This window comes from Grampus griseus (assembly GCF_964374135.1).
Source record: "Grampus griseus genome assembly, chromosome: 20".
Lineage (NCBI taxonomy): Eukaryota > Metazoa > Chordata > Mammalia > Artiodactyla > Delphinidae > Grampus > Grampus griseus.
Window position 1 is genome coordinate 16,507,909 of NC_139014.1, and position 12,104 is coordinate 16,520,012.

The 12,104-nt window shown below is 37.7% G+C and overlaps 1 protein-coding gene across 2 annotated transcripts in view; it reads left to right on the plus strand.

The window, feature by feature from the left end:
• NSF (N-ethylmaleimide sensitive factor, vesicle fusing ATPase) overlaps positions 1–12,104 on the plus strand; it is a gene marked incomplete at its 5' end in the record, with an annotated part of 157,261 nt that overhangs the window by 37,147 nt on the left and 108,010 nt on the right. For both annotated transcript variants that reach the window (XM_082678887.1, XM_082678888.1), the window contains 3 exons: positions 7,694–7,860; positions 10,594–10,701; positions 11,167–11,242. In XM_082678887.1, coding sequence (XP_082535013.1) covers positions 7,694–7,860; positions 10,594–10,701; positions 11,167–11,242 — 351 coding nt within the window. The remainder of the gene's footprint in view (positions 1–7,693; positions 7,861–10,593; positions 10,702–11,166; positions 11,243–12,104) is intronic.

A 12,104-nucleotide genomic window follows, 5' to 3' on the forward strand; every position in this document is an offset into this window, starting at 1 on the left:
AGCATTTGCTTGTCTGTAAAGCTTTTGATTTCTCTGTCAAAGCTGAATGAGATCCTTGCCAGGTAGAATAATCTTGGTTGTAGGTTCTTCCCTTTCATCACTTTAAATATATCATGCCACTCCCTTCTGGCTTGTAGAGTTTCTGCTGAGAAATCTGCTGTTAACTTTATGGGAATTCTCTTGTATGTTATTTGTTGTTTTTCCCTTGTTGCTTTCAATAATTTTTCTTTGTCTTTAATTTTTGTCAGTTTGATTACTATGTGTCTTGGCGTGTTTCTCTTTGGGTTTTTCCTGCCTGGGACTCTCTGTGCTTCCTGGACTTGGGTGGCTATTTCCTTTCCCATGTTAGGGAAGTTTTCGACTATAATCTCTTCAAATATTTTCTCTGGTCCTTTCTCTCTCTCTTCTCCTTCTGGGACCCCTATAATGTGAATGTTGTTGTGTTTAATGTTGTCCCAGAGGTCTCTTAGGCTGTCTTTATTTCTTTTCATTCTTTTTTCTTTATTCTGTTCTGCAGCAATGGATTCCACCATTCTATCTTCCAGGTCACTTATCCATTCTTCTGCCTCAGTTATTCTGCTATTGATTCCTTCTAGTGTAGTTTTCATTTCAGTTATTGTATTGTTCATCTTTGTTTGTTTGTTCTGTAATTCTTCTAGGTCTTTGTTAAACATTTCTTGTATCTTCTCAATCTTTGCCTCCATTCTTTTTCCGAGGTTCTGGATCATCTTCACTATCATTATTCTGAATTCTTTTTCTGGGGTTTTATCTTGTTCCTTCATCTGGTCCATAGCCCTCTGCCTTTTAATCTTGTCTATCTTTCTGTGAATGTGGTTTTTGTTCCACTGCCTGCAAGATTGTAGTTCTTGCTTCTGCTCTCTGCCCTCTGGTGGATGAGGCTATCTAAGAGGCTTGTGGAAGTTTCCTGATGGGAGGGACTGGTGGTGAGTAGAGCTGGGTGTTGCTCTGGTGGGCAGAGCTCAGTAAAACCTTAATCCGCTTGTCTGCTGATGGTTGGGGCTGGGTTCCCTCCCTGTTGGTTGTTTGGCCTGAGGCGACCCAAGACTGGAACCTACCCGGGCTCTTTGGTGGGGCTAATGGCAGACTCTGGGAGGGCTCACGCCAAGGAGTACTTCCCAGAACTTCTGCTTCCAGTGTCCTTGTCCTCACGGTGAGCCACAGCTGCCCCCTGCCTCTGCAGGAGACCCTCCAACACTAGCAGGTAGGTCTGGTTCTTTCTCCTATGAGGTCACTGCTCCTTCCCCTGGGTCCCGAGGTGCACACTAGTTTGTGCCCTCTAAGAGTGGAGTGTCTGTTTCCCCTAGTCCTGCCGAAGTCCTGCAGTCAAATCCCACTAGCCTTCAAAGTCTGATTCTCTAGGAATTCCTCCTCCTGTTGCCAAACCCCCAGGTTGTGAAGCCTGTTGTGTGGCTCAGAACCATCACTTCAGTGGCTGGACTTCTGTGGTATAAGTGTTCTCCAGTTTGTGAGTCACCCACCCAGCAGTTATGGGATTTGATTTTATTGTGATAGCACCCCTCCTACCGTCTCATTGTGACTTCTTCTTTGTCTTTGCATGTGGGGTATCTATTTTGGTGAGTTCCACTGTCTTCCTGTCAATGATTTTTCAGCAGTTAGTCGTGATTCTGGTGTTCTCGGAAGAGGGAGTGAGAGCATGTTCTTCTACTCCGCCATCTTGAACCAACCTCTTTGCTATTTTTTAAAATTTATTTTGGTATTTAAGAATGTTTACATTTTTGTTTTAGTGATTACATCTGCACTTATACCTCTCGTAGTGCCCTTAGTACTTCCTCTTTTTTTCCTTACTTAACCTTTTCAAAAAACTGTCCTGTCCGTTCTAAATGATATCCTTTGACTCTCATCTATTACCTATACAACAGTTAACTGTAATATTCTGCCTTCCCCTTTCTCTTCCCATTTTGTTAATTGTTTTCTTTTTTTTCAAGTTTTAAGTCTTCTCTTTTTTTTTCTACTGGAAGAAGCAAATTTTTAAAAATTGAAATATAATCGACATATTATATTAGTTCAGGTATACAACATAATGATTTGATATTTTGTATACATTGTGAAATGCTTACCACAATAAGTCTAGTTAACATCTGTCACCTTACATAGTTACAGCTTTTTTTTCTTGTGTTGAGAACTTGTAAGATCTACTCTTTTAGCAACATTCAAATATGCAGTACAGTATCACTAATTATAGCGACCATGCTAGTTGATTTCTGTCTATAAGAGCATGGTATTTTCATGCTATTCTTCCACGTACGACCCCACACTTGTTTTAGCCTTAACTCTGCAATTAAATCTCTTAAATGATCATGATCAGTCCTTTTGCCAGTTTCTACTTAGTTGGATAAATTGAGTAGATCCCTCCAGGAAGTATATATGTGTACAGTGTTTACTAAGTTCTTGAATATTCAAACTGATTTTTTTTATACCTTTGATATCTTAAGGACAGCTTGGCTGGATATAAAATTCTTGACTTGTTTTCTTCCCTTGAATTTCTTGAAAATAGTGCATCGCATTGCTTTGCTTTGTATGAAACTCTTGAGAAGGCTGATGCCAGTCTAAATTTCTTATCTTTATAAGGAATTTGATTTTTCTGCCTGGGAACGCTGAGGGTTTTTCTGTCTTTAAATTCTAATATCCTTAATTAGGATATTTCTTGGAATTGGTCATTTAGGATCAACAACCCAGGTATACAATGCTTTGTTTCAATATGTAGATTTAAGTTTTCTCTATTTCCAGAGAATTTTCTTAGATTATGGTTTTAAGTATTAGTTCTGGCCCAGTTGTTTTGATTTTCTTCTCAGGAGCTCCAATTATAAATGTATTTTAGGCCTTATCAGCCTGTCTTCCATTTCAACTACTTTCTCTCTGTTCTTTGCAAATTCTTTCTTTGCCTTATTTTTACTACCTTGGTTATTTTCCTGTCTTTATTCACTGCCTCTTATTAAATATTAATTTGAATCTGTTCTCCCATGGGCACTTTGTAATTTATTATTCACTTCTGAGTAGTTTGTCTTTTTCCTCAATTTCTTTCCTGTGTTTGATAAGCTGTCATTGCATTTCTTTTATTTGTCTATTTCTGGTCTTAGTTTTTAAACTTCTGATTTTAGGTGTTTTGTTATATGTCTGAATACTTATTTGAGGATACTTAATTTAGTTTAAAATGTTACATACATTTTCTATTTCATAGTTGATCTTTTTAGGGAAGATGCTTCATGAGCTGAAATGCTACAATATTTTGTTATTATATTTTCTTTACAGTAACTTTGTGGAGTTATTTTTTTCTGTTTCACATGATTTGTAGACAAAATTACTAGTGCAAGAGCATTCTTTTCTGTTAGTGCAGAGAAGTGCAGTTTCTTTAATAAGGAATAATGGTGAGGTGGAGGGGGAGGTAGAGAGGTTGGTTGGCATAGCTTATTTCTCTTTGGTTTCTGCATGATCCTTAATTTTCCTCTCTTACTGCCTTCTTCCCTTCATTGCCACATCTCAAAGGACACCATCCCTTCTCTATTTATCTGATTCTTTCCAGTGGTTCTTTGATGCTGCCACTTCCAGTACTACTTACTTTCAGGTCCTTTCCCTGTACCTGGAGTCATGGACTACCAAGTCCCAAACCTGTGTGTAGTGTTTTGGCTTTTGGTGTTGGACTTTCTCTTTCGAGGGGTGATTTTCTCTATATTTTCTCTATGTAGTGCTCTCCCTTCTCCTTTATTTCCTCAATGGGAGCTCTGTCTAATTTTGTTACATATTTCTCTACTTTCAAGTAATTTGAGTTTCATGGTATTCTCTGTCTCCAAGTAATGCTGAAGGTATGGACGTATGTAGCATTATTTGTTCACCTTTTTGTTTCCACGGGGTTTTAGGAAGATGTGTGGGAATGTTCAGATTCACATTCAGATCCTCTAGATCCAATGCTTTTGAAGATATTCAAAGATATATTAACTTTAAACTGGTTGAAAGAAAACAAATACTGAAAGCAGTTGCTTGGAACACATTACGAGGTTTGTCTGTAGTCGAGATGCCTGAGAAGAGAAGTTGGTAAAGTGGAAGGAGAGAATATCTTGTTCCTCATTTAGGAACATGGCAACTTATACTTTTTTTTTTTTCTGAGTTAGAGGGAACTTAAATATTGGGAATATCTTTATTTGGCCTTTTCTTTGCAGAAGTAGGATGAGAGAGACAATTTTTTGACTTGGGGTGAAAATAAAGGAAATTACTTTAGATATAGGTAGCTGGTAGTTGCATAATTAGTGCTTTCTAAACTTACCTCAGAGAAACACCTAGGGAGTTTGTTTTTTAAAAAAGAAAAAGATTCCCAGGCCCCTCCCTTGGGAAGTCTGATTCATGAATCTGTGTTTTTTTTTTTTTTTTGCGGTACGTGGGCCTCTCACTGTTGTGGCCTCTCCCGTTGCGGAGCACAGGCTTTGGACGCGCAGGCTCAGCGGCCATGGCTCACGGGCCCAGCCGCTCCGCGGCATGTGGGATCTTCCTGGACTGGGGCACGAACCCGCGTCCCCTGCATCGGCGGGCAGACTCTCAACCACTGCGCCACCAGGGAAGCCCCATGAATCTGTGTTTTTAACAATCACCCTTAAGTAGCTCTTATCAGCCACATTTTTGGAAACACTGACATAAGTAATTCCCTTAACTATCACTGCCTCACCTGAAGCATAGTGTGAAGCTGAGACAGTGGAGGAGTTTGGTGCCAAAGGGAAGTAGGTCAGTTCCTGAAGCCAGGGTTCCCTATTTGTGGACAGTGACAGAAATAAAAATGAACACTTGTTAAATCTAATGAGAAAATGGGTGTGTAAGTAGCTTAGGTTTCTAATTTCCTTAAACTTTTCTAAATATAGAGTGGAGTGTGCGTAAATTTAACTTTTAATGCAGATAAATTCTGTTGTGAAGAAGTGAAAATTCAAGATGAAATGAGAAATGTGTTTTGTGGCCTGAATTGTGTTTAAAGCATTCTCCTGCTACCAGAAATGCTTATCTTGATTGTAAAGTCAGTTCTTTAAAAGGCAACTCAAACAGACCTAATGGGCAAAATTATAAAACTAAGTGTTCAGGTGGGACTAAGGTGGAGTAAGCATGAGGCAAGGAAGGATTTGGGGCCCTGAGTGATGTCATGATGTAGCATAAAGATAGAAAGCTGGTTCAGTGTAAGTAGAGATGTAGGCAAAGAAAGGGTAGGAAGTTGGTATGAAGGGGAGTGCTAATTCAAAGATTCTGAACAGGAGTTCTGTCTGCAAGGAGACATTTTTTTTAGTCAAGTCAATGATTTTAGTCCTCAGACTAAATCTTCTTAGAAGAATCATTGTCTTCTTTCCATCTGGAAATGCCATATTTTAAGTACTGCAGACTGATGTTCAATTAGCACATGTTTTTTGCCCATTACCTGTCTTTGTAATGTCTGTTTATTCAAAGCATTAGCTATAATTCTTTTGTTTATAAAAATATTTTTTATTAGTCTGACATTAAAATGCTATTAATCATAAAATAAGAAAACATTCTCAACCTTCTGGCCCTTTGCTTCTGGTTGAAACCTTCAGGGCATCTGTCCCTTTGGGGCTGATGATGGTGCTGGCCATGGTGCTGCCTATGAAACTGTCCATGGTACTGTTCTAGCATTTGAAATTATAACAGTTTGGTCTTTTCTGTTGAGGAACATTGACCTTAAATTAAAATGCATTTGAAAACTATAGTCAGTGATGATGATATTTTAATACACTTATTCAAAGTTCTTGATATAAGGATGATGTACACATGTATATATACACGTGTATAAATGCATATATGTATATATATGCATACATATATATGCATTATGACATTATGGAATTGTTTTGGAGTCTTTAATGCACAAAATGGTATTATATTGTGCACATCTTTCTGAAGTGTACTTTTTTCACTCAATATTATGTTTTAATGGACCATCTGTGTTTATTAAATATACATCAAGTTTTAATTTTAATTGCTATACATTATTCCACATTATGAATATGCCACATTTTATTAATCATTTCCCTACTGATCAGCATTTTTTAAGTGTTTGACTATTAGAAATAATGCTGCAGTGAACCTCCCTATAAATCTCTTTTTTTTTTTTTTTTGCGGTACGCGGGCCTCTCACTGTTGTGGCCTCTCCCGTTGCGGAGCACAGGCTCCGGACGCGCAGGCTCAGCGGCCGTGGCTCATGGGCCCAGCCGCTCCACGGCATGTGGGATCTTCCCGGACTGGGGCACAAACCCGCGTCCCCTGCATCAGCAGGCGGACTCTCAACCACTGCGCCACCAGGGAAGCCCTATAAATCTCTTTTTAGACAAATGTTCAAGAGTCTTTCTGGGATAGACACCCAGAAATGGAATTGCTGAATCAACTTATTCCTTTTCACATTATTTCATCCCATAAATATCTTCATTATTTGGGAAATAACTAAGCTCTCTTGCTCATGAAAGGTACTCAGAATGTAACCTGTACTTTCTAGGAAATGTTAAAGAACAAAACACCCAGAAGTGGAGGTCAGAGAGTATTCTGAAACTTTCAGCTGAGATTTGAACTTATTCTTCAATCTTCGGTGAATTTCCCAACCCTCACCCTGGCTTTCTTTGTTATTTTGCTTTTGAAATGTTTGTCTTTAAAATATGTGTGTCTCCTTTATTATGGCAAACCAAAATATAAAAATATGATTACTCAAGCAATTTCATTCAGAGGATTTACAGAAAATCCTTTTACATTCTTCAAGTGGTTAGACTGTAAGAGATAAGTTTAGAACAGAAATTGAGTATGAAAGGACCATAAAGATTTATCTAGGCAGTCTTATTTTACCGACAAATCAAGGCACAGAAGAGTCTTCTAGTTACTAACAGACTCTGTTGAAGCACACAGACTCCAAAGTCCCTTTGTCTTGCCTCCTTTGTTATTAGCATGGAGACGATAGGTATTTTGCTGCTGTTGTTTCATTTAAACAGTTCATGAATATATTAAGCATCCTACAGGCACTGTTGGGTGCTGTTAATACAAAGAAGAGCTAAAAACCTGGCCTTTGTCCTGTTATACATGTAGAACTTACTGTAGTTCCCTGCATATCATAGGTGCTCAGTAAATATTTCTGTAGTATTAAAAAAAGAAATGTTACACTCTGTTGCTCTGGAGGAAATCCCTCTAGTAAACATTTTTTTTTTCCTCAAGGTTTTTGTGTGTGTGTGTGTCCTACATCCTAATTTGTTAGGGCAAAAGAGCTCACACACCTCTCACCTTAGCTCTTCCTTGTGTCAAACAAAAATCTTGTTTGGAAACAGTATGTTATGCCAACTCCACTGGGACTTCCCACTGTCATTTTGTCCTTTGTTTAATGAGAAGGAGGAAGATGCAGAGGCTGTGTAGGGAGGGCTGTGATTTCCCTAGAAGAGTCAGGTGAGGGGTAGAAGTATAGGACAGTGCTGTTCAGTATGTTCTAATTAAGTCAGAGGGAAGAACATCTCTAGTGGTTATTCTTATTTTAAAAAAATCTGTGCTTATGTGTCTCTCCAGTGAAGGCCATGTAAAATCCCCTTTTGGTCAAGTTCTGTTATAATTCATTTATATGAAACTTTTAGTTACTTGAAGCACAGCAAGTATTTGGTGTCTCTGTGATTTAAAAAATGCTTCTTTTTTTCTCTAGTGTTCTTGTATACATTTGACAAAGCCAAACAATGTATTGGCACAATGACCATCGAAATTGATTTCCTGCAGAAAAAAAGTATCGACTCTAACCCTTATGATACTGACAAGATGGCCGCAGAATTTATTCAGCAGTTCAACAACCAGGCATTCTCAGTGGGACAACAGGTAGTTTTAAATTTTCTTTCATTTCTAGAAATTCTAATCTCTGCAGTTGTGGAAAATTAATTCTGTTTTTTAAAAACTGAGAGGAGCTTTGCATGTGAACAGCTATATCTAAGATGAATGATAAAAAGTGAGGGAAATATGTTTGCTGAACCTCTAGCAGTCTGTTCAGAAAAATTCTAAAGTAGCTTTTAGGTTAGTGTCATATATAATTACAGCAGCTTTTCCTTCTGTAAATTTGGAAATACTATAGACATACATGTCTCATTTCTTCTTATTGTGGGACATTTGTCTCTGGATGTCTTTCTCTTTTACTGATATATTTCTGTAGAAAAGTAATTCTTAACTTTTTTGGTTATGAACTTCTTTGAGAATCTTAAGAAAATTGTGTGTGTGTGTATGTATATGTGTATATATATATATACTTAGTTTTTTTCATGGAGCTTTTGAAACCCAGATTTTCTTTTCTTGAAAATGATATTTACATTGCTCCCTTTTTTTGGACTTCAGTTAATATCATATTGTTTAACCTCCTAGGAAGAAATTCTGTTCTTTTAAAATTTTAGTTAAAAAATGTATGAGTTCATAAATTGCTCTTTGTACACGTAAATAATCATTGCTCTTTTGACCTCACCATTACATTTGTCTCGTTTTCTATGACTTTTCTTAATCATTCCTAATTCCTTCCTCCTCCCATAGCTTAGTAGCAGCTGTTCTCAAACTGTGGTCCAGAGACCTGTGGGGGTCCCTGAGGCCCTTTCAAGGGGTTTGCGAAGTCAAAACTATTTTCATAATAATATCAAGACATTATGTGCCCTTTTCCTCTTATTCTCTCACAAGTCTACAGTGGAGTGTTGTAGACTGTGTGATGGGTATAGCATAGCACACTGACTGCTGAAGCAGACATGAGTGTCCATCAGTCTTCCATTAAGCAAGAAATTAAAGAGATTCACGAAAATGTCACAGTGCCACTCTTCCCATTTATATTTTTTATTTTGGAAAATGGAGGGATTTTTTTTAACAAATTAAAAATATGTTATTAACACATAATGTACTTAATTGTTTTTTGAAAAATAAGTTTCTTGTTCTAATTTCTAATACAGTGACTATCAAGAGATATAATCCATATAAACAAAATTTTGGGGGTCCTCAAAAATGTTTAGGCTTATATATAAAAGGATCCTGAGACCAAAAAGTTTGAGAATCCCAGCTTATAGAATTCTGATCTGTAACGAGTTATGTAGACTGTCTCTGCGTCTCTCACGTGGGAAGGTCTGTAAGATGGGGAATGAGAGAAGTGGTAGAAGGAAAGACCTGTGGGAGTGAATGGAGTGTCATTAGCTGGAGAAATGAGACTCTAATGATTTGAGAGTACATACATACATACACCATACATCATAATATCAAACTTTTACAAGTGTAAACTCAATTACTGGTAGACAGGAAAAGGATGTAGAGCATTTATTATGGTTTTTAAAAGTACTAGAATTGGAATGAATCTCAGAGGTTATCTTGTCTAACCTCATTTTGCAAATGAGGAATTTTATTTAGGTCCAGCGAAGGTCCATGACCTTCTCAGCCAGGGTTGTAGCTGAGACAAGAACCTATTCGTCAGTTGATCAATTAATTAATCAAATGCTTATTGAACACCCAGTATGTGTTCAATACATACTATTTTAGTATCCCGGTGGATCTGCAGTGAACAAAATAAACAGAATTCCTACCCTCATAGAGCTTACTTTCTAGTTGGGAAAGACAGAAAATAAGAAATGCCACGTACTGTTTAGTACTTTGATGTCAGTAAAATGGGATGATGCACTGGAGAGCCACTGGGCTGCTACTTTGGATTAGATGGATTGAGGAGGCTCCCCAGGATGGCAGAGATTAGCTGATAATTTGTTGACTTACCCGTCCATTGTTTTGGGGGCTTTTCCGTAGTCCTTCTGGATTCCTACACTTTCTGACTGATAGTTGTGCTCAAATTGCCTGACTAAACTTCATTGTTTTTACCTTCTCCTTTAGCTTTTGTATTTTAATAGAAAATGCTTTGGTATTTGTAATAATTTAAAACCCAGTAACATGCAGATGTCTATCAACCCATGAAACAAAATCCTCCATAATACAGAGAAGAAGTAAACATCTTACTTCAAATCATTTTTCTTAGTATTTATTCTCATTCGTAGTAATTAGTAGTGGCAGGATTGACAGTCAGCTTTGTTTATTATATTTTTGTTATATGCCGGTACCTAGAAGAGGGCCTAGCTTGTAGAAGGTACTCAATAAATATTTGGTGAATGAACGACCATTCAGAAGCTGTCTCTGCACTCGAATGGCAGGCACTTTGTATTGGTTGTAGAAAAGCATTATTTTAGAGTCACACACCCAGGCTTACATCCTGGCACTGTCGTTTACTGTGACTCTAGGTCCCATTGTTTAGCCCCTCTCTGGATCTCAGCTTCCTTCCTAGTAAAACTGAGGAATACTTTGTTTGCAAGAGACTTTGTGAGTATTAGTTACACAACCTCCTGTAATGTTTGTTTGGCACACAGCAAATACTCAATAAATGTTAGTTGGTTATGGTAACGAGTGGTTACCTCTCATTGGTTATGTGGGTAGTTTGCTCGTGGTGATATACAAGAGAAAGCTGCTTGCCTGCATTTGGAAAACATTGATGATGATGTGAGAATCAAGCCATTGAATCGTGAAGTGATTTTTCTCCCCTTCTTTTCTACATAGCTTGTGTTTAGCTTCAATGAAAAGCTTTTTGGCTTACTGGTAAAAGACATTGAAGCCATGGATCCTAGCATCCTGAAGGGAGAGCCTGCGACAGGTAAAAGACAAAAGGTATTTTTAATAATCTTTATGATGTGCATTATGCAAGTTAATATAATTTTCCTAGCCATTCTCTCCCTCAGTGATTTCTTTTATATTATGCGCTCTTTCTTTTAAGATAGTAGGGGAAAAAATTGCTTTTCTAGCCAGCATATTTATTAAAATATAGTGTAAAATATACTTATTTGCAGATCTAATAGTAATTTGAAATTTGTATATATACTTGTAATTCTGGTTGAATGCAAGTGATATTTATTGTAAATAAATAATAAGACAGGTGTTATCAAAAATATATGTGTTGAAATAAAATAGGAATAATAGAAGGTAGTTATGACAGAAATAAATGTAACTTAGCTGATAGTTTGGAAGATTTACTTTGCTCAGAGAGACCTCATTTCCCCTTTGTTTTCTGCCTTGCTTTGAGAAGTCCAGAAGTCTGCTATTAGACTAACTACTAATTACTGTCTTTCTATACAGATTGAAGTAGGACTGGTTGTTGGAAACAGTCAAGTTGCATTTGAAAAAGCAGAAAATTCATCACTCAATCTTATTGGTAAGATTTACAGTTTTTAGAGGATTCTGAGTAAAGTGGGACTATCTCTGTTATGTGACTCAACTACAGTGATTTTTAAGCAGGGAAGGAGAATAGGGACACCTCCCTTGAGAAGGCTTATCACAAAATCATGGAGTGTCATATCTGTCAAATGTGATGATGTAGAAAAGAATTTAAAACCTTCACTAGGTCAGTGTTGTCCAATAGAAATATAATGTGAGCCATGTATGTCATTTTTAATTTCCTAGTAACTACATTAAAAATAAGGGAAAAGATACAGATAAAATTAATTTTTAAACTTTTAATATTGAGGTAAGTTCAGGCTTACAGAGGTTCCATAAAAAATAGTTCAGAAAGTTCCTGTATACCCTTCACCAGCTTCCTCTGATGTTAGATCTTTTTATTTTATTTTATTTTATTTTGGCTGCATTGGGTCTTCGTTGCTGCGCGCAGGCTTTCTCTAGTTGCGGCGAGCGGGGGCTACTCTTCGTTGCAGTGAGCGGGCTTCTCATTGTGGTGGCTTCTCTCGTTGTGGAACGTGAGCTCTAGGCGGATGGGCTTCAGTAGCTGCAGCACGTGGGCTCAGTAGTTGTGGCTCACGGACTCTAGAGTGCAGGCTCAGTAGTTGTGGCACACAGGCTTAGTTGCTCTGGGGCATGTGGGATCTTCCCGGACCAGGGATCGAACCCGTGTCCCCTACATTGGCAGGCGGATTCTCAACCACTGTGCCACCAGGGAAGCCCCTGATGTTAGATCTTAAATAACCATAGTACAGCTACCAAAACTAAATTAACGTGGTTCCATTGCTACTAACCAAACTACAGACTTTATTTGGATTTCACCAGTTTTTTCATTATGTTCT